The 22639-nt window shown below is 45.1% G+C and overlaps 1 protein-coding gene across 2 annotated transcripts in view; it reads left to right on the top strand.

Annotated features, from left to right (window-relative positions):
- Positions 1-13459: 13459 nt before the first annotated feature.
- Positions 13460-22639, top strand: part of Ptgfrn (prostaglandin F2 receptor inhibitor) — a 67302-nt gene continuing 58122 nt past the window's right edge. For both annotated transcript variants that reach the window (XM_020173125.2, XM_074050675.1), the window contains exon 1: positions 13460-13873. In XM_020173125.2, the coding sequence (XP_020028714.2) occupies positions 13495-13873 (379 nt within the window). In that variant the 5' untranslated portion in view covers positions 13460-13494. The remainder of the gene's footprint in view (positions 13874-22639) is intronic.

Genomic DNA, 22639 nt, shown 5'->3' with positions numbered 1-22639 from the left:
GAGGCCTGGCTATGCCATAGGTTAAACTTTGTAAGTTTGAAAATATACAGGTTTTCTTAGCATTAAGTTTGGCATCTGTAACATGGGGTTAATTCTACTAGACTTGCTGTGACATTAGGTTAAGACAGTGTATATGAAACTCTTAGTATAGTACATTTAGAGCACAGTATTCTATAATTGCATTTAAAATTTTTCTGCTAGCTGAGTGCCACTGGCTCACACCTGTAATCCTAGCTACTTGGTAGGCAGAAATCAGGAGGATTGCAGTTCGAGGCCAGTCTGGGAAAATAGTTTGTAAGACCCTATCTCAAAAAAAACACAAAATAGGGCCGGCAGAGTGACTCAAGCGGTAGAGCACCTTCCAGGCGAACATGAAGCCCTGAGTTCAAATTCTGGTACCACCCCCAAAAAAAAAACAAAACCAAAAACCAAAAAAACTTGCTAACAAGTACTGAGTATTTACTATTGTTGAATCAGTACACTAATTTGTATTAACTAGGATGATTTCAATGGCAAATAACAAAAATCCCAACCCGAGTAGCCTAAAAAATTAAGAACTTTCTTTTTCTCATGCAGCAATAATTTTCCCAGCAGGGCTATCTCAGAACTGCTGGATTCAGTGTATCCTCAGTGTCTTTAAGGATCCAGGTGATTTCCACCTTTGTTTCCTGCCATTTCTGTCATGCTGGTTTTGTCTGCAGGACAACTCCCTTCATCCCTATAACCTGGCTTACACACAAACAGCATTACAACTAGACACAACAGCCTCCAAAAAAGAAAAGCCCATGTAAAAGTAAAAGTACTGCTTATCAAATTTGCCCTCCTGCCTAAACAACTAGAAAACTAGATGAAATACATGAAATGATCATTCTCCACATCATTCACAGACAGTTCAGGGTAATCCCTGACAAGGGCAACAAATTAGATGAACTCTCAATTGCCCAACTTTCTTCCTGGAGTACTTTCAGACCACAGAAGAGCAGAGAGACCCAATTAGAGCATGGCAGGCTCTCTGAGGTTTGGAGACAGAGATCAAAGCTTGGGAAGGTAGAGGTTCAAACTGTGGGGCAGAATCTATGAGGAGGAAGCTTCACAGAGAAGGAACCCCAAGAAATACACATAAAATGAAGCTGTGAGTGTTTGGATGAATAGGAAACTGTCTGGCTCAGATTAACACTGCACAAGATGGGACAATAAAACAAACCTGATGACTTGTGAGCTGAGCAATTCTCCATGGTCACACAGGAATGGGAATTGTTTGGACTTCAGCCATATAGAAAAGAGAATTTTCACTGAACACTGGCCATACAGTAGAGGCCCCAGAAATACTTAGATTAAGTTAACCCTAGAGTAAAGGTGACCTGCCTCCACAAAGCTTAAAACACAATCTTGAAGAGAATCAAGAAACTGATCCACAGGTAACTCAGCTGTCTACCCATACAGAGCCCATCATTCTTGAAAGGAAGACACCAAAATTCAGATCTCCAACAATATAATAGTTGCTATGACTAGCATCCAATAGTTACTAAATATGTGAAGAAGTGTAAAAGTATGGCCCACACAAGGAAAAAAAATCAGTCAACACAAAGACTTGTAAGTGACAGTCATGGCAGAATGTTCCAAAAAGGGGTTCAAACAGTCATTATATGTTCATGAATTCAAAGTAAAGCATGAAGATTACGAAGACATAAATGGAGACTATAAAAATCATGAAATTGAACTTCTAGTTCTGAAAGTAAATACGATATCTGAAATGAAAAATTCATTGGATGGGCTTAACAGCATAGTCAACATTACAGAAGAAAGAATCAAGGAATTTGAAGACATAGCAATAAAAGCTATCCAAATTAAAACAAAAACAGAAAATAGTGTGGAAAACAATGAATAAAGCCACAGTGACACATGAGATGTCAAGTGGCTAACATACATATAATTGGAGTCCTAAGAAGGAAAAAAAAAAAGGTAATGGGAGCGAAACAATAATAAGAAATGATTGCCAACAAATTTTTAAAGTTCATGAAGTCATAGAAAAATATAATAAAATTGCTGAAAACCAGTGATAAAGAGGAAACCTTAAAAGTATTCAAAAAGAGAGACACACTGTATGTGGGAGAACAGAGATAAGAATGATGATTGACTTGTCAGAAACATTGCAAGCCAGAAGACAATGAAATGGTGCCTTCTGTAACAGAGAGAGAGAGAGAGAGAGAGAGAGAGAGAGAGAGAGAGAGAGAGAGAGAGAGAAAGGAGGGGGAAGGGGAGAACTTACAAGCTATAACTCTATATCCATGAGAAATATCATCCTTCAAAAATGCAGATAAAATAAAGACATTTTCAGACAAACAAAAGCAGAGAGAAGTTATCATAAGCAAATGTTAAGGAAGTTCTTCAAGTGCAGGGGAAATAATACCAGATGTAATTTGGGAACTACACAAAGAAAGAAAGAGCTCTGGAAATGTAAACACATGAATGAACATGAAAGACTTTTTCTTAGTTTTTTTTAAAAAGATAATTGATTGTTTAAAACAAAAATAACAATAATATAGTGTGAGATTTATATGTAGACGAAAACAGCACAAAGGAGGGAAAGAACAAAAGGAGTAGAGTGTTGTAAGAATCTTGTGTTATATGTGACCTGGTATGAGCTGATGTGGAGGTAGACTGTGACAAGTTAAACAGAAACCACTCTGGTAAAGGATAGCAAGCTGAGCACAGTGACATATGTCTAATCCCAGCTACTTGGGAGGCAGAGAGATAGGCGGTTCAAGGTTTGAGGGTGGTCCTAGGTAAAAAACACAAAACCGTGTCTGGAAAATAGCCAAAGGCCAAAAGGGCTGGAGGTGTGGCTCAAGTGATAGAATGCTTGCCTAGCAAGCATAAGTAAGGCCCTGAGTTCAAAACCCTAGCACTGCAAAAAAAAAAAAAAATAGCAAAGTGGGATAGCTAAACGCCAAAATGAAATACTTAACAACAAAACAAAACTCAATAAAAAAAAGTCAGAAAAGGAGAAATGAAACAAATAGTAGACTCCTAGACTTAAACCCTCAACTGTATTGAAATTACATTATACGTAAATGTGCCACAACCCTGGTTAAAAGGCAGAGATTATCAGACAGAGAAGGAAGCAAAGCAATGATATTTTGCCTACTAAAATTACATTTTAAACATAAAGCCATAGGTAGGAAAGGCAAAAGGATGAAAAAAGACATCCATACAAACATGAATCTAAGAAGCATACCTGCAAAATGTGCATCAGATAAATGGTTTTTGTTGCTGCTGCTGTTGTTGATTTGGGCTTTTCTGCAGTGCTGAGGACCAAACCTAGAGCCTCACAAATGCTAGGCATACATTCTATCACTGAGCTATAACCCAACCCCCTGACAAATGGTTTGCCTTTGAAATATGTAATGAAAGCTGTGTGTGGTGACACACACTTGTAATCCTAGCCCTTGGGTGGTTAAGGCAGGAAGATCTCAAGTTCAAGGTCAGCCTGGGCTACATAGGAAGCCCCTGTCTCAAAAAAACCCATATATATGTGTGTGTGTGTGTATACATATATGTTCAGTTATTGTATATCATACATATAATGAACTCTTAAATTATTAAAAAGCTAAAATTAAAATGAGAAAATATTTTAACAGGCATTTTACCAAAGAAAAATGTGTGGATGGCAAATAAACGCATGAAAAGATGTACCATATAGAGAGGGTGGAACAGGTTCTGCCTGGAAGTGTGGGGTGTTGGGGTGGGAGGGAGGTGGCACAAACAATGTATACACATGTAAGTAAATGTAAAAATGATAAGATAAAAGCAGAAAAAAAGATGTACAATATAATTAATCACTAGAGAAATACAAATCAAAACCACTACCCACCCACTAGGATACCTTAAAAATATCTGACAATACCAAATATTTTCAAGGGTGTAGAGGAGCTGAAACACACAGATTTTTCTGGTGGAAATGCCACATAATATATTCCAAGCTATTACTTTGGAAAACAGTTGGACCCTTTCTTATAAATTTATACATATACCTACAATATGCTCCAATAATTCCACTCCCAAGGTATTGTCCTTAGAGAAAGAAAACATATGTGCACAAAAAAGCTTGCTTGCAAGTGCTCGTAGTATTTCTATTTATAATAGGTTAAACTAATGCAAATCTGCACCAACTGGTAAATGAATAAATAAATTGTGTTATAGCTACACGATGGAATACTGCTTAGTGCTAAAAAGGAATGACTTGCTGTTACATACAAAAACGTGCCTGAATTGCAAGGCCAAGATGGCATGTGAAATAAACCATCTCTCTATAGGAGTCAATTTATATGATATGTTAAAAAAGGCAAAGCTATAGTGCTAGAAGGCAGGTTAGGAGGAAGGGTATTGACTATAAGGAAATTTGGGAGCTTTTTGGAGAAATAGAAATATTCTTAATTAAAATTGTGGTGGAGGTTGAGGTTATGGGACTGCCAAAACTCATCAAACTGTACGTTTACTTTTTTTTTTTTTTTTTGGTGGTACTTGGGTTTGAACTCTGGGCCTCATGCTTACTAGGTGGGTACTCTACCACTTGATCCACTCCTTGCCAGTCCTCAAATGTACATTTAAATGTCTGAATTTTATTGTATGTAAATTGTACTCGATAAAACTTAAAGATAAAAAGCAGTAAACAAGTAGTCATCATAGGAAAGCTGAAGTGGCCATACACTATAAAACAAAGCTCTTTCTAAGAATCCTAATCCTTCCTTCAATACTTCTCCTCAAATCTCATTGGCCAGAATTTCCTCAACTGTCCATGCTTAAGCCAATCACTGACAAGGAATGAAACTTAGGAGGCTTAGAATTTAGAATTAGAGCAATCGGGAATCACCTGTTGGGACTGGGGATGGAGCCAGCTTCCCTTGAATACAGGTTCATGGATCCCTCGAAAAAATGTTAGGTTCTGTTAGAAAAATGGAGGGTTGTTTTTTAGGGTAACTACAGCAGTCAAAACAAGTAAGGCCTACATTTCAATTGCTTAACACCTTCAAGACTGTTTATCCCTAACATAACAGAACAATGCAGGTATTCTTGGTTGGGGACAACTCTCATAGGTGGAGATGCAGGGACTTACGCCCTGTCATCGTAGTCCTCTCCTTCCACCTAGTAAACAAAGGCAAGAGAGGATGGAGAAGCCACAGTTACTTAACCTGACCCCTCGCTGAAGGGGACATGTAATTTCCACTCATGATTACTGGCAAGAGCGAGTCATGTAGGCACAGCTAGATGAGAAGGGAGCTGGAAATACTGGTGAAGACCAGAGAGTCCATGATCCCCAAGGGGAACTGCGCCCTGAGGAATGGGGCACGGATTTTGGCGGATAGCTGGTTGTCTGCCATGGTGGGGGTAGGGCAGGTAGCACTAAGTGTTGAATAACAAACTGACAGCTCCTCTAACAGACTTCATCCTTTCTCAATGATCCTCCAAACAATCCTTGGCCATACATATCATTAGTGTCCCTATTTATAGACATGGGACCTTGACCCGGAAGAGCTAAGCCACTTACCCAAAATCAGATAGCTTGTGTAATTAGCAGAGCTGGGCTGTCCCCCCAGCTGCTAGGACCACAACCTCGCCATTTGTCTTCATCATTTGACTTTATGGTTTCTTCAGGTGAGTGTCAGAAGGAGCAGGTGTAGGTGTCTGTCTCACATCCCCTAAGTACCTTCTTACCACCATATCTTGGATTTATTTTTCATTTATTTATGGGTGTGTTTTTTGTGGTGGTACTGGGGTTTGAACTCAGGGCCTCACATTTGCTGGGCAGGCAGGTGCTCTACCACTTAAGCCACTCCACAAACCCTCATCATCGTATCGTGGACCATAGAAACATTACACCAGCCCTTCTTTCTACAGTAATGTTGACCCACGTCTGGGCAAATAAGGAAAGTTTAGTATGAGTATGACTGTTCAAACAAATCCTAACTCTCATTTGGCAGGAATGGCTAGTTCCCATGACTTGCAGATTCCCCCTCCCCCAATCAAGTGTTTCCTTGTCTTTTTTTTTTTGATTAGCATGTGGTGAGAAGTCGTAAACTTTTTAGTCATCATAATCTTTGAGTGTTCCTGGCATTCTTTCAAAGGTCACAGCAGAAGGACCATATAGCAATAAGAAGAGAGAAGGAAGTGGAGAGGGCTGGTAGAAGGCTCTTACAATTTATTGAGATAATGGGACAATCCAGACTTCGTTTTTCATTAAAAACCAAAACAGAACTTGTCCCATAGTTGCCATTGTCAGCTGAACAGGTGGGAGGAAGAGAATCCTAAGTGAGTGAATTCTGATTCAAAGTCCTTGGTATATTACCTGAAATGTGTTTACAGAGGGTGAGTTTCTTCCACTGGAAGGGAGAGCCTCGCTCAAATTGTTCACCTCCTTAATCAGAACTAAGGAACTTTCCAAGTTAATTTATTTTAAACAATTTCCTGCTGAAAATTCAGCACAGCGGTGGTCAAACCCTCCATCTGAAGTGCCAATAATTCACATTACAGCTCTAGTTGGCTCCCTTGTCTGCATTTGGCATACTTTGTGGAATTGTTTTAATATTCCATAATTGCTTTATTATACTGTGTAATCTTGGACAAGTTACTTAGGTTCTCTGAGCCTCAGATTCCCCATCTGTGAAATGAGAGGGTTGGGCTAGATCAGTGGTTTTGGATTAATTTTTCCCCAAATAAAATTTTCGGTGGCACTCTTATATAGTAAAGTGCTAAAGGTACAGTGCTCTTAGTTGGAGCCAAAGCATTTATTGAGTGGACCTACTGAGTGTCTGGCACTGTCCTGGGTGCTGGGAACACAAAATTCATTCTAGAGGAGCAGATGGATTAGTCAGTTTCTGGACTGACCAGTGCAGACCAGAGGGCAGAGAGATCAGTGTCCCTGGGGACCAGCTCAGGGGTGAGGAGGATGCTCAAGGATCAAAAACCCAAGCTCCTGTCCCTTGTGGGACAGCTCTAGAGCCCGTTCCACACAATTTGCCTATGTAGCCTCACACCTGACTTTCTCTGTTTTCCCTGTTACCTCATTGCTGCCTTCTGAGATCACTTCCCAATAAAGGGCTCACATCAAGTGCTGTCTAAACTTCGCTTTTCAGAGAGCCTCATCTAAGGGAATGGCCATGTGAAGAAGGGTGAAAGGTATTTTCGAGGGAGGGGATGGCAGCAGACAGCAGGACATGGGAGCAACAGACTATTCTCACTCTGTGTAACCAATGGCCCGGGATTGAGGTAGACTGCCATCCATTGCCCTGGCCACTCTCAGACCACGCCAACCCCTCATCCATTGTGTGCTTAGAGAAAATACGCTACTTCTAATATTTGCCCATGCCAGGCAGAGGATCCTGGGGTTAGGAGGAGAGCAGCCGCTGTCTGCTGCTCCTGGAGACGCCGTCCTTGGACTGGAGCTCCTGGGTCACTGTGGGTCCCAGCACCCTCCTCATCACGTGGATAAGCAGAGCAGGCTTTTCATGGGCACAGGGCTCATTGTGATTATGACCTCATTGTCTGCAACCTGCAGATGAAGAGCTTGCATTTAAAATATCTCTTGAAGGGCAGGAGCTGTGCACTGGAATTTTGCATTAGGGCAGATAGGAAAACAGTTCCTACCTGGTGAAACTGAATGAACATAATAAAGGAAATGAAAATGAGAGAAAAGGAAAATAATATGGCAGCATAAGGAGGAGCTGGAAGACAGGTTCTGCAAAATTCATGCTGGAAGTCCTGTTTGCCTGCTAGAGGGAAGCAACAGCTTTGACTGTGAGCTTGCTAACCACTGTGTACCATGAAAAGGAAAACACTGACAGTTATATTTACAGAGTCCACAAGGTGGAAAGAAACCAGTCGCTAAAGAAAATCGTAACTATTTGCAGGACTGAAACCTGAATACAGTTTCTCCATGGTCTTAAGCAGACAGGCTGCTGGCTGACATAATGAAGAGCATCTGTAAACGTGTCCTGGGCAAAACACAATGACAAAGTACACAGGGCTGTTTCTTAGGACATCCTTCAACACAGGCTGATGGCGTCATGACAAATTGCAATTCAGTAAACGCAACTTTATGGGGATGCTGATGTGATGTATTTGGGTATTAGGCTCCCTGACAGTCTGCTTAATTCATAAGTCAGGGTAGATCTTAGGACTTCTAGAAGAACATACAGGCTGCATTTTCTTCAGGTAATCTTCCATAAATATTGTTTTCCTCTGCTGAGCTTTAAAAAAAAATATTGAGAGACGGTAAGTTTGAAGTTGTCATCCGGATGGTGACTGCTCTTGGTGGTTGGTTAAGCACAAAACCACCTGCACTGGTGATCAATCATGCCAGCGAGGCAGATCTGACATCCTCTTGTGAAGGGCCACATGAGGACAGCCAACATGGCTCAGAAGTGGACCACCCATGTTTTAGTGGGTAAGATGTCCCAGGTTATCCTCAGAAAGTAACTATGCACTCTGACTTGGAGGTTGATGGGTGACCAGACTTCATAAGATTTGTTTGATAAATGGTAGATACAATCATTTTAGGTTGGAAAAAACACTAAGGCAGGTGCAATAAAACTACTTCTGCTCTGTGTGTATGTGTGTGGTGTGGGGATGGAAATCCACTTAATACAGTGCCTGTGAAGTGGCTGGCTGTGTAAAATGCCACTTCTGTATACCCTCCATGACAGACAAAACTATAAAATGTACCCTGCAGCTAAGGGATTGCTGAAGAGGATTCTGAGCTGACAAGTGGATAAACAATGGGGAGATATCTATCCAATATGGCACGTGGTTCTAGAACAGTAATTGATCCATGGGTCCTCTCCAGTAAAGAGCCGGTCAGTAGCAAGGTGGCAATCTCAAGTTTTCACAATAAAGAGTGGCATCTCCATATGTGCTTCCCTGTTCCTTAAGTTAGGGCAAAAAGAAGAGATTTAACTTTGAAAGAGGGACTAGAAAAGACAGTTGGCACCACTTGAATGACTCACAGATCTGGAGGTTGGTAGTTTGTCGTCTGTGCCCCCTCTGCTCTCTTTATTTGTAGGTGTTTAACCTCTGGCTGGATGATTTAAAGAGGAAGAGTCACCATGGTATAATGTAGCTCTCTTCAGCTATGAGCTAACTCTGGTTATTACAAACCAGGCCAATTCTCTCTTGGCAATTTTTACACAGTGATTCAAAGGAATTCCCCCAAGCAAAGTCTATTCCTTCTTTAAAATGCAAAACTTCACAACAATTTGAAGGTAACTTACTCAGTGTTCCACATTGGCTTCACCAATTCTTCCAGTGGAGTTTATTTCCTTATAGGGTAACTCTTCACTGGGTGAGGGTTTCCAGAGTGAGCAATTAGAAATATTAGGATATTCAGTTGAACTTGAGTTTCAGATAAACAAGGAAGCCTTTTTTAGTATAAGCATGCTCCATGTAAAGAAGTACTCCTTATTGATTTGAAGTCCAAATTTAGTGGGCAACCTATATTTTAGCTAGCAACCCTACTCTGGGTGCATTTTAGTTTGTAAATGTCACTGTGATGACATAGTGCCTGGGACTTATAGATCAGTCAAACCCAGGAGTTTGATTGGGGTGGGGGTGGAGAGGAGGGCTGTGAGAAGGGCTGATGGGGAAAATGGAAAGAGAACTCCCCACTACACTCTTTCTATCTCTGTACCCCCTTAAGCTTCTTGTGAAGACTAGCGAAAAGACCATCCTCAGAGGACATAAAGCTCTGTCCTTGGCATACCAGGCTGGCTCCCAGGGCACAAGATTGGCCAGATAGGACACCAATCACCACCACACTTGGGAGCCGTGGCCTGCTTCCTATCCCCTCCCCTCCAGCTATTTCTAACTTCTGGTATATGGCAGCACTTCTGTTTCACCTTTGACTATGGTGCCTCTGTTCATTTTAGGAGAACTTTTCAGCTCCGATGATGCCATTTGATGCCTCTCTTATGTGCCTTCCTTTCCTTTTATGTTCCTTTGCCCTTCTGGTACCCATCTTCTCCCCATCCTTTGCAGCATCTCAGGTCTTCTGACGGTAAATGAGACAGAAGCTCCTCCAACAGCGGGACCATGTGTACTCTTAATAATATGGCCTTGGTCTTTCTTACAGAACGCTTTTATTGCAAAAGTTTACTCTCATTCCATGTCCTGGTTTTCTCCTCACTCTCTTCCACCCTGGTGTCCCGACAGGCATAATGCTACATGGGTAGGTGTTCGTGGGGGTGAGGCTTGGGAGACGTCTTTGGCTGGTGGAGGTGGAATTACTTTAATCAGCAGAGAGGGTGGGAAGGATTGATAATTGGGTGGTCACAGAGCGGGACTCGCCTTCAGGCAGAAATGTGTTTCACCGGGACCCTTCCTGTTTTGAAACTTGTCAGGGGGGGCTTCCCCCAGGCTTCATCAGAAAGGAATGACTCTTACTCATCAGGACGTATGGGCTTCCTCTCCCCTTTAACTCTTAACTCCATTCTCTAATTCTATGATTAAATCTTAACATTTTCTTTTCGGCAGTGCTGGGGTTCGAACTCAGGGCTTCACCCTTGCTAGGCAGGCACTTTACCACTTGAGCCACACCCCAGCCCTTAACATTTCCTTTTTGGTTAGTAATCTCTTGCTTAACTTCAATTGGGGAAATACATACCTGGGCACAGAACAAGGGGTATTTTAAATGAAAATGATTAATGGAATGGAATGTTGCCAGGGACCATACTCAGTCTCCAGGGACCCTACTGCAATAGAGGTCAAGGTCATTTGGAGACTGTGTGCCTGGGCTGGGAGAGTGGCAGTGTTAACATACCATGTCTGGGTGACTCTTAGAACAATCAGCAACATTAACCACTGGAAACCTTTTACTATCTTTGTTTTCAAAGTTAAATAATACAGTGTTTTTGCCCATTTTCGGCAGGAAAACCTGTTTGTAGAGGAGAGAGGGTAAGAACCCTCATGGAGTTTCCATATCACTGCAGACAAATATGTGGAATCCTGAGATAATAAAGGCTGGTTGTGGCCAGTGTCTCTTGGGATCACTGTGATGAGGTAAGGAAAACCCAAGTTGGGATCACCTTCCTTGGAAGTGGGGTGGGTGAGTTAGAATTACTGGAGCATGAGTCTTCCTGCCCCAAGCAAGCCTACATGCTAACCAAACTGAGGACAATTGTCTAGGACAAAAGGTTTACCTGTCTAGGAGGTTACTCATTCTGGCAAACAAATATATCATAATGAACGCATCATCAGATCCCAGAGTCAGGAATTAACAAATCGTGTTAGTTTGCTGCCGGTGCTGTGTTTCTTTAGTTAGAAACTTACTTTATCTGTTGGTAGTCAGGACCATGCAAAGGGGATGGTAGTTAGGATCAACTGTCAGGAGTTATTAATTTCTGCTTGTTTTCTGGTTCAAAAATGGCTCTTTTGTTGATTCTCATGACACAGTTGACTTCCTGCCACCAACAGCTATCTACTTAGTCCCCATTCCACTAGCCTTGCCTGGACAGTCTTATTTATTCTTGCTATTTCAACCATTCACCACTGTTACTTCTGATTGTAAGATGCACCATTAATTTAATGACACCCGGGGGCAAGATGAGGGGAGGGAAGAACCCCTGTCATATTAAATGTACATCATCTGTTGTAAGGTGGTCCCTCCATGTACCTCACAGCTAAAGACCTACTGGTCTGCAAGACTCATGGCACAGTCAACCCTTCAAGGGAGTGATTGCTCCTCACTGGTGTCATGACTGACCTTTGCACCTGCTGCCACACCTACTAAGTCATGCATGGGCTGAAAGCACCTCAAGAACAGGACCTTGTCTGACTCATTTTGTTATTCTAGGATCTAGCCCAGTGCCTAGCATTAATTCACACATTGAGGGCCTACTATGTGCTAGACACACTGACAAACTTACATTAGTCTGTTTAACAGGAGTTTTTTTTTTTTTTTTTAAAGCAAAGATCTACCCTGCAGCAACGTGGCGTGGGGAGTACTGGTTAGGCTTTCAGTCCTTGCACTATTAGACAGACATGGGATTGGTACACATGCTGTGCTAAGCTAAATGTGACCAAGTGCCAAAATGTGCAGTCCAGACGTTAAGCATTCTGGGTGGTTAGGAAAGGGAAAGATTGATGGGCCGAAATCTGAGCTTCTGGAGTCAGGCCTTATACTCTGTAGCTCCAGAATATTCCAAGACTTAGGTTAACAAGATTGATTGAAGGAAAACAACTTCCCCCAGAAATTCTAGGGAAGGAAGGATTGCGCTGGGAAAAGGAAAAGAATAATAAGTGGATGGACTGCCCTGGGGAAGGCTTGGTGGCAGGAATGAAATTGAAGAAGTTTCTTTTTATTGTGGTAAAATATATGTAACAGTAACATTACCGTGGTAGCTGTGTTTAAGTAGATGGTTCAGTAGCCTTAAGTACATCGGCATTGCCGCATCATCAGGAATGAATTTTTAAGTCTTTTTCTGAAGGGCTCTCACCTGGATAATCATACCTTGGTTAGAGGAAATAAGAAACACTTGGTGGTGGAAACAATACTGCACCAGAATAAAAGCAGTGTTCATCCCCCCAACTCCTTCATTTGCCCCATAAACATCTGTGATTTGTTTTGCATATATTAATGAAAGACTGGTGAGGGGGGCGGTGGGTAGCCCTGCTGCTTCTTTAATGTCTGAATCATCCTTGTGAAATTTCAAACAAGGAACACTAAAGTTTTTCCAATACTGTAAGGCCTTTTGTATTCAAATCAAAAGCACAAAAGTCCATTGTAGCGAGAAAATAAAGTCTTTATTGGCAACCAGTTGTGTTCACTTAAAGCAATGAATATAGTTTGAACAGTATATACCATATGAAGTACTACAGTAATTAATGTACTTGGTGGTTTTTTTTTTTTTTAAATGGGTGTTTTCCTGGGAAGTCGTTCTATTCAGTGCCGCAGGCATCCTGGAGAGGAGGAGGTAGATCTGGAGGAAGGCAGCCCACCCAGCCACAGGGTGGTGGGCAGTTGGGAAAGGCTCTGGTAGTTCTCGCCCCTTTGCTCTGAGTCCTTGGAGAAGTCACCCAAACTCTTGGGGCCTCTGTGTCATAAAGAGGTTGGAATTCATGGGCTTTGAAGTCCTTTCAACAATTACAGCCCCATTTAAATCATTTTTAGCAAGGGCCAAGCTGCTGGCTGGTTGGGCACTTAGCTTAAGAACCAGAGGATGACTATGAGGGTTGTGGCAACAGCAGACACACGTGGGTGCGTCCATACTGGAGGAACGCCGGGTGTCCCGGGATACCGCCAGAGCGATGGGATTTCCAGACGTGTCTTCCAGACTAACTTTTAAAGGTCGGAGGAAAGTTTCTCTTGGGGTGGGGGCCAGCGGGGAGGGCTGGGTGGGCTCGATCATCTCCTCCCCTTTAAGCGGGTGGCCCGGGCGCCTCCTCCGTTACCTGGAGCGGGGAGGGGCTTGGGAAAGTTTGTGTTTGTAGCTGGCAGAGCGCCGGATGGGAGGCGCGGGCGGGCAGGCGGGCGGGCGCTGCGGTTCTTCCCTTTTGCTTTCGGGAAGCGGTCGGGGCTGCACAGAGGGATCGGCGGGGCCGGCTCCCGGGGCCGGCCGGCTGGCGGAGGGAGGGAAGGAGGCGGGCGGGCGCGATCGGAGCCAGGGGCGCACGTACGCCCCAGCGCTGGGATTTCTCGGCTCGCGAGCAGAGCGGAGCAGGCGCGCGGCCCAGCGGAGGAGCGCGGACTCTGGAGCAGCCGGAGCTGGAGGAGGAGGAGGAGGAGAGGCGGCGGGGAAGGAGGAGGAGGGGGAGAGTCGCTCCCGCCCGGCGAGCATGGGGCGCCTGGCGCCGAGGCCGCTGCTGCTGGCGCTCCTGTCGCTGGGTAAGTGCGCGCAGGGCTTGGGGACACCGGCGGGGACCCCGGGAGGGGGATAGGCGGGGCGCGGCTGCTGTACGCGGCCTGGGGCGCTGAGGGTGCCCGGGAGGCTCCCGGGAGACCCGGCCGTGGCGCGGGCGGCGGGGAACGGCTGCGGGGCCGCCCCGATCCCCGCTCTTATCCACCCGGCCCCGCACGCCGGGCGCAAGTCGCCGCCGTTCTGCCAGGCCGAGCCTCGCCCCCCCACCCCATGTGCCGCCGGGGGAGTGGCCCGTGGCCGACTGAGCCCCTCTCCACTACCACCACCACCACGCACTCCCTACCTGTTGGCCGCCGGGAACCTGGCTCACCTTGAACTCCCGGCCCCGGAAGGTGCCGGCGGTCCCGGCCCGCGTCCCCAGCTCCGGAGCGGATATGGGGCTTTCATGTGCCCCGCCATAGCCGCGAGCGGCCGGATCGCGCTCCACACTGGCAAACCTCTCTTTCCAGGGAAAAGAGAGAATCTACCAACTTCCTTCGACGAAGGTCACGGGGTGACCCAGAGCTTTTTAGTGACAATCGTGTGCGATGCTTCGGTCATTCTAGTCGTGGCCAGATCTGCCACAGTCTTGTCCTTTGGCTTTCCCTGCAGCTCCCTAGCCTCATAATTATACACAAAGACCCAAGAGCCTAGCTCCTCCAACTTTTCATACCTGTTACTTTTTGTCCCCACTGTTCCTTGTCTTCTACCCTCTAGAAACCCGTGGTGCCTCTCCATGGTTTGGCCCAGCGCCCTACCCCCACCCAAGGAATCTTTCCTGGCTTGGCTTTTTTTTTTTTTCCCCCTCTCCATTTTCCATTCACTCCTTACACAGACACCATCTTCACGTAGATACACATGATCTTAACCAGCCACGGAAATATATTTATTGAGAGCTCACCAGAGCACAGGAAGACTGTCCCTAAATGCTTTGATATTCTTGGGTCCCCGTGGTCAGTGTCAGCAAGGACCAGTTGAATCCGAGACCCCTTTAGAGCCCTTCCAAGCTCCTAGAAAAGACACATCTGAATTTTTTGCAGAGCACATGGTGTGTGGTGTCTGTCTGCCCCTGCCAGGCCCCAGCTGCACACAGGGTAAATGACTACTCTGCACTTAGGGCCTAAGGGTCCCAGTGGAGGCCTTCCCTAGCCACTCCCCCTCCTGCTGGCACACTCTCCCAGCCTCCCAGACTCCTGCTGTTAGCAAACCAGCCTTTCTAGCTGCTCCTATATGCCTTCACAGTTGAGGGGTATTCTCGAACTCACTCCCTTAGAGAGCTTATCCAGCCACATTGCTTCAGCTGTGCATCCCTGTTCTGGAACCTTTGTGTCTTCCTTTGACTTTTAGAGCAGATCCTTTGTGGTCTCTGACACTGGTGCTTTTAATTTTTTCCATTTCACTCTGGGACCTTTGTAAGTTCAATGTTTGTTGCATATCGCTGGTGGTACTTCATACTGTTTAACTGGCCTAAGTGTCAGGACCAGGCAGGTCTAAGGTTGCATTAATTGTGCACTGCACAACTCAGAGCTGCTATTCACTTAGTGGTTTATGTGAAAGACTCCCTCTAGAGTTGTCAGTTCACAACCCATGAACCAGTTAAGAGGTAGACATTTGAAAAGAATGCCCTTGGACTGGAGGTGTGGCTCAGTGGGAGAGCACTTGCCTTGGATTCCATCTCCATCACCACAAAAATAAATGAAGAAATAAATAAAAATTTTAAAAAGTGCCCTTGACTATCTAAGTCATTACGGTATGGGAGCAAAAGGGAGAGACACTGGCCAAAGCAAAGTAGTGGTAGAGAAATCTTGGTGGTACTCCAGTGTGTCCTGCCCTGGCAAGAAGACATCTCACACCAACTACACAAGGAATTTTTGGTGTTACCCGCCATTGCCTTTTCTTCTAATGGTTCTCTGAACCATGGATGTCTCTCACCAACTCTGCTCTTTGGAATCTTAACTCGGTGCCACTTCAGTCTGACCCCTGGCAAGGTGGCCCTGTCTTCCACCATCCTAACCCTGTACTGATTGCTGAAAGTTAATGTGTTGACAAGCAAGAACATCTTTCCTCTGCCATTGCGACTGTCATAGAACCTCAGTGATACTGCTCTTGTGACCTCCACCTTCACATGATCCCTCTCTTCTGTGACTTTTCCCATGGCACAGGCTCCAGCTGCTTCCTGTTCTTTGGTTTCTGCAGCTGCTGTCTTAGTCGTGGGCCTGAAGGTTCCCAGACACAGATAACTTCTGACACCTTACCTGTGATGATTCTCTCCGGCTTCCTTTAGGTTCATCATTTTCCTAGAGGATCATTTTTGGGGCTCCCATCTGTGCCTGTTGATTCCTTATGATTTTCCTTCAAGGAGCTGCTACCTGTTGTGTTTGCTCCCCTCTCGTCTTCTTTCTAGTTCAGACACTTCATCCTAAGCACCCTGTTTACTGCCCTTTACATAGAGTTTACACCTCTTGCCTGGTGTAAACTCCTTTCCCCCTAAAACTCACTTCCTCCTTGGAGCCCTCCTAAACCTATCTACTAGGATCACATCAGAACCACTCAGCTTCACTGGCAGCTTTGCACTTGGCCTGTGTCTGACCTGCCTTGTTCAGCCATTCAATATGGTGTTTCTTGAACGTTCACTGTGTCCATACAGTGTAGTCAGTCCTGGGAGTCCTAGGCAAATGACCCGACAGGGCATCTCCCCAATGAGTGGGGTAGGATGGACAGGTGATAAAACTGCTGCCTACTGGACAGTGAAGTAACCTGACACAGACCAAGTACTGGTAGGAAGTGAGGAGGAGGAGGATTCATGTTGACTTGGGGGGGTTGGGGGCTGCTTTTGCTGAAGAGGTGACATTTGAGCTGAGCCTTGAGGATAATTAGAATTTTGAAAGAAAGGATAGAAAGAGCATTCTGGGCTCTGGGGAAAAGCATAATGTGTGGATGCGTGAAAGTGCGTGGCTCACTCAAATGGCACGTGAGTTTCATGTAATGAGGTGGGAGGAGGAGGAGGAGATAATAGGGGAGCAAACTGAAATGTGGGTTTGGGGAGGTCTCAAGACTTCACATACTATGTGGAGAAGTCTGGGCTGTGAGGGGTGAATTTGTTGGTACTCTGGGGGTTGCCAGGCAGCCTATGCCTCGCTCATCATGGCACCTGTTTATTGCACTGAGTATCACTGTCTGTTCCCTTGTCTAAGTCCTGCCCTGATTATATCTTGAGGTGTGTGTTTGGGTGCAGGACCACCTTGATTTACTCACTCTTCTATCCTGCTACTAATAGGGTATATAACACATCGTGGGTTTTTGATAACTGTTAACCTACAAAGTACATACAAATGGCTGTGTCCTTTTAGCTTTGGGAAATGAGTAGCCATTAAACGTGTCAGATTAACACGACAGGGGTGGGGCGTGTTTTATACATCCTCAACAGTGTGCAGTGTGAATTGAGGGTGGAAGTTCTAGAAACTGGAGAGGGATTAACATATCCTCTTTATGTCTTTTAAGGTCTTTTTTGCAAATCCACTGAAATACTTTTGAAATGGCGAGAGTATTACATCTGTATTTTAAAATTCAAATACTATAGAATGGTGTTATATTAATTAGGTAAAGTTAAATTACTCTAACAATAAACTCAAAGCATAGTGGTTCAGACAATGGGACTGTCTAAACCGGGTGTTGGTGGCTCATGCCTGTGACCCTAGCTACTTGGGAGATTGAGATTGGGATTCAAGGCCATCCTGGGCAGGGAGTTTTTGAGACCCCATCTCAGCCAACAGCTGGGTACTGTGGTACATGTGTGTGATCCCAGCTACTCAGGAGGCTGAGATCGGGAGGATCATGGTTCTAGAACAACATGCATCTGTCATCCTAGCAAACAGCGGGAAATACAAAATGGGAGGATCATGCTCCAAGCCTGCCTGGGCAAAAACCAAGATCCTATCTCCATTGTAACCAGAGCAAAAAGGGCTGGAAGCATAGCTCAAGCAGTAGAGTGCCTGCCTAGCAAGTGCAAAGACCCTACTGCCATCCCGCCCACAAAACAAACGCCATGGGAGTGTGTTTTATAACAGTGCCCAGGAGATGTGTCCTGTGGAAAGCTTGGGTGGGCACCTGTTTCCTATAGTCATTCTGGCTCCCAGTCTGGTGGCACTTCTGCTGTCTTTACCTCTCGGTTTCTAAGATCACTGTAGTTGTCACCATCACTGCTTCAGCCCCACAAAGGCAAAAACATCATGGAGTAGAATATATGGATGCTTCATGAGCCAGGCTTGGGTGAGGCCCATCATTTCTGCACTTACTCTGTTGGAGAGCTAAGTTCCATGCCATGCTTGGTGCAAGGGAAGCTGGGAAATGTAGAGGAGCCTGGCAGCCATGTGCCAGCTACCAAGAAAGAAGGGAAGGATGGTGATGGGTCGGGGAGGGGGGACAGCCAGCGGTCTCTGTGTCAGTTAGAAAGGATGTAAGATTTTTTTTTTTTGGTGTGGTGTTGGGGATTGAACTCAGGGCCCTCTGCATGCTAGGCAAGTGCTCTACCTCTGAGCCACACCCCAGCTCTGTTCTTTTCTCATGGCTTCTGTGCAGACACTAATAGTCACAGAGTACTAGTACCATTTTTGGAGTGCTTATCAAGCACTAGTCTTTTACATACTTTCTGTCATTTATTCCTCACAGTGACGCTTTGAGTGAGGCACCATTATTTTCTTCTTATTATAGATGAGAAAACTAATGCCTGGAAGAGCTAAATAACTTGTCCATTCATACAGATACTGTATGGCAGAGCTAGGATTTGATCTCATGACTCCATTCTGCCCCGGCTAAGGAGAAGCTGGCCAATGTTCATTCATCATAACCTTCTGCTATGTATTACTTGAGATTAATTTAGGTGAAAAAGGATCATAGTGGTTTGAAAACAAAAGTGTGGTTAAAAATAGAAGGATCTAGGGTGAATGGAACCAAACACAATCCTGAAGGGAGTGGTGGTGCCAGTTTGCGCCTCTCAGCTGTCACAACCTGCCACTCTTAGTAGGTCCCCATGCCTGCTCTGAGGAAAGAGGTTGAAAAGCAGCTTCCAGAAGGCCCTGGAGGAGGAAGAAGGCTAGCAGGAGAAACCCCAGTGAATCCATCCAGCCTTAACTGTCTTTGAAGTGCTGCAGCCTTCAGAGATTCCTTGGCACTCATTTTAGTCTTGTTAACAGAATTCCTGTATCTGCCAGGCTGATTAATGCCTGTCCTGGCAACAATTATTCTTATTAGCCTGCTGAATAAGATCTAGTTGTCAGTTATCATTCCTTACAAGGCATTTGGGCTAGTCGGCATTTATATAGCTATTTGGTTTTAGTGATGAACGTCTGGGCTGATATTTCCCATATAGATTGAATGTGCATTTTCATATTGGCACTGCATCTGGCAGTTAAATAAAAGCATGGGCTTGTCTGTCGGTGTGTGTCTGCATCCCACTTTATCAAGTGAAATTGGGGGGAAGCTGACAGGGGTAGCTCATAACTATTCAGTTTAATTGCATTGGTTTCTTAAAGACAAGGCCATTTGACTCTGCTTTGGGAAAATAACTTGCACTGGCAAAAATTCTTCTTAATTTATCTGCTGGAAAAGGCAAAGTGCTGTAGTTGGCACAGTCAGTGGTTTTTTAGACCTTGGGCTCTTTCTCTCCACACCAACTGTAGAATTAGCAGCAGAGAATGCTGTCGCCTCCCGTCAGTGTGACCTCAGGTAGGCCAGGCACAAGGGTACTGTGTACACATTTGTGTTCTTCGAGTGCTGGTTTCTCTTCAGAGCTCCCTGAGTGTTTGTGCTCCATTATGGAGTCGCTAAGTGGCATGGTTCAAGTTTACGAACGACGTTCTGATGCTATCACTGCATCCTGTTTCATGCCTTTATAAGCAGCTGGAACGTCAGAGCATGTATATCACTTGGGATGTTTCAGGGCAGGGAAGGACTGTGTGGCTAGTGCTTCCCCATCCAGGACACGTTGGGCTTAAAACAGTGAGAGGCAGAATTGTGCTTGATGGGTTCAGGGCACATTTCAGAGTGCCTTTGAATCCTAATGAAATAGAGGCGGTGTGCAGACTAGGTGGATTACTTCTTGGACCTTAGAAGTGACACCAAGTCAAGAATATCCTGGAAATGGCTCTTCCTTGTTATTAAAATGGAACTAAGTCAGTTCTTCCCAGCTTGTGGGCTGTGGTAAGGGAACCCCGTGAGTTTTAGGTGGGTAACAGGTGAGTCATTGTACTGTGCCCCAGAGCCCAAGGGCAGAGCCTGCCTCTGCCCAAAGGCCTGTCCTGTGTGTGTTGTGACTGACGAAGGCTGGCAGTTATCTCTTTCACTCGGAGAACCACTACCCTTTTGCCTCCATTGTGGGATGAGCAGTTTGAAGATGGAAACTGAGCAGTTCATGGGCACAGAAAGCAGCTAACTTAACCATTCAGGGGACGCAGAGTCAGTGCCAATTGCTACAGGCCAGTGCTGGGAATTCTGTAGTGAACAGAGCCCTCAGAGGGTGGTGGCATAGGTGCACTGGTTGTGTGGTTGGGAATACCTCCAGAAAGTGGGTGATTGAGATGAGGGTGGAGGCAGGGTTGTTGGGAATGCTCGCAGTTTGGGGGACAGGAACTGGAAGAGAAAGTTCTAAAAGAAGTAGTTAAAGGGATGGGAAAAGAGCCAGGAGAGCACCCTGTTGGGAGCCAAGCAAAGCTGGGTGGGAGTGGACTTGCTAAAGAGGGGTCAGTTATTCTGAGAAAACCAGAAGAATAAAGACAAAGAAAAGCTCTTAGGTTTAGACACTGAAGTCTGACCAAGCAGTACAGGGGGAAACAAAATCACACAGGTTAAGAAGCAAGTGGATTGGGGAAAGAGCTCTGAGTCAGGACTGTCATTCACCTTCTCAAGTGGTGCTACGTAGAAGACCACTGTGCGGGTACCTGGGCCTGGTGGGACCCAGGAAATGCCAGGCTGGTGAGAGGGGACCATGACTGCTAGACATGGGTGGACACTCAGGACCCAGTTCAACCTGCTGAATCAGAGTCTATGCGTGAACAGGATCCCTAGGGGGTTCAATAAAGTTTGAGTAGCCCTAGTCTGCAAGGGTGCTCACCACACACATCACTAGTTAGGTGGCCTGAACTTTTCGCAGTAGGTATTGAGGCAAAGGTCATGGTCAGACGCAGAGCTAGAAGGGAGTTGGGTAGCTCAGGGCTTGGTGGATGGGATAGACAGTTAGTGATAAACACGGAGTTAGTGGATGTGATCAGCCTGGTTTTGTGCTTAATCTACCAAGTTTGGCACCAAGGAGAGATGACAGCATGTCTTTTCATGGAATGGGGTAGACAGCTGAGGATGAAGATACAGAGGTGTTGTTCTTTCATAGAAAAGAAGTCTTGCTCAAGAGTCCAGGTGGGACAGGTGGGTGAGGGGGACTTCAAGGCTTGGTGAATCTTTAGAAGATTTATGGGACCAGAGGACACAATTAAGAAGCAGGTTTAGGGGTTCAAAAGTGTGTGTGTGTGTTTACAAAAGTAGGAGGTGAGGATCAATAGAAGAGGCTTTTAAATCCAGAGTCTAAGTGGTGATAGGTAGTGTGGCCAGTGATCAAATAAGCACTTAATTGGAGCCTTTTCTGCCATTTTGGTCAGTTTAGCTCCAATATCAAGCTGGGTTGGGCCCGGATGGTTTAGAGACAGTGTGACTTTTTTAGAAGGACCAGTCTCAGGGATTGAAGGGTAAAGGTAGCATTTGGTGGCTAAGATGAGTTGGGGGCTGGGGAAGAGGTGTGCTGAGGAGGAAACCAATCTGAGAATTATTTCTTCCCTAAGAAATTCCTTCCTGCCTTTTATAATAAGCATTTATTTTGTGCCAGCACCAAGCTTGCCATAGTGGTATTTCACTATGCCTCATTTATTAGGCTTCAGAACCCACTGCATTAGGTACTGTTAATATCTGCACTTGATGGGGGAGGAAACTGAGGCATAGTAAAATAACTTGCTCAAGGTCACAGTGTAAGTGGCAGAGCTGCTGTCTTGGTACATACCTACAAGCAGGCTGTTCTTTCTGTGTTCATTCAGGTCATTATTCAGTCAAAATGTTTCTATGAACACCTGGAAAGAAATGGATACAATTAGCTAAAATGTGATAACATTTGTTTCCTTGCTTTTTAAGACAAGAGACTGGGATTCTGGACATAATTCTTAAACCCACTAGTTTTGTGACCTTGAACAAATTGCTGAGTAGCTCTTAGCTCCTGTAAAATGGATTAATCTAGCTGATCTCCAAGGTCTCCCCTTCCATCTCCAGAATTCCTTGAGCACGCGGACTCCTGCTGTTGGCCATATGGACCTGTTGGTTGGCCCTGGCTGTGGTGGCTCCTTGCCCATCTTCCCCAGTACTGTTCAGGTCTGCAGCCTGGGCTTATCTCTCACTTGCCTGGCACTTTTCTGTCACCAGGCTTGGGCTGGTCGCTGCTTCCAGGGCTCTGGGAATTGTTTGGTGCTCTGTCATTGTATCAGTAACTGCTTCCTCATTCCAGCCCATTTCCTGTGCTCGGAAATGGGATCTTTCTCTGTGGTTCTCTAGTAGGAGGTGTCCCTACCAAGCTAACTGGGCTTTCACATGGTCTTCTGGGGAAAGTGACTAAAATGATAAAATCAACAAGACATTGCTAGATGAAAGACTATTTCTAATGATTACTGACTTTTTCATTTGCAAGTTTTCATTGAGGATGTCAAACATGAGGAAGATGGGGC

The sequence above is a fragment of the Castor canadensis genome, chromosome 12, assembly GCF_047511655.1.
Source record: "Castor canadensis chromosome 12, mCasCan1.hap1v2, whole genome shotgun sequence".
In the NCBI taxonomy this organism is placed as follows: domain Eukaryota; kingdom Metazoa; phylum Chordata; class Mammalia; order Rodentia; family Castoridae; genus Castor; species Castor canadensis.
This window is presented reverse-complemented; position numbering and strand designations above follow the sequence as displayed.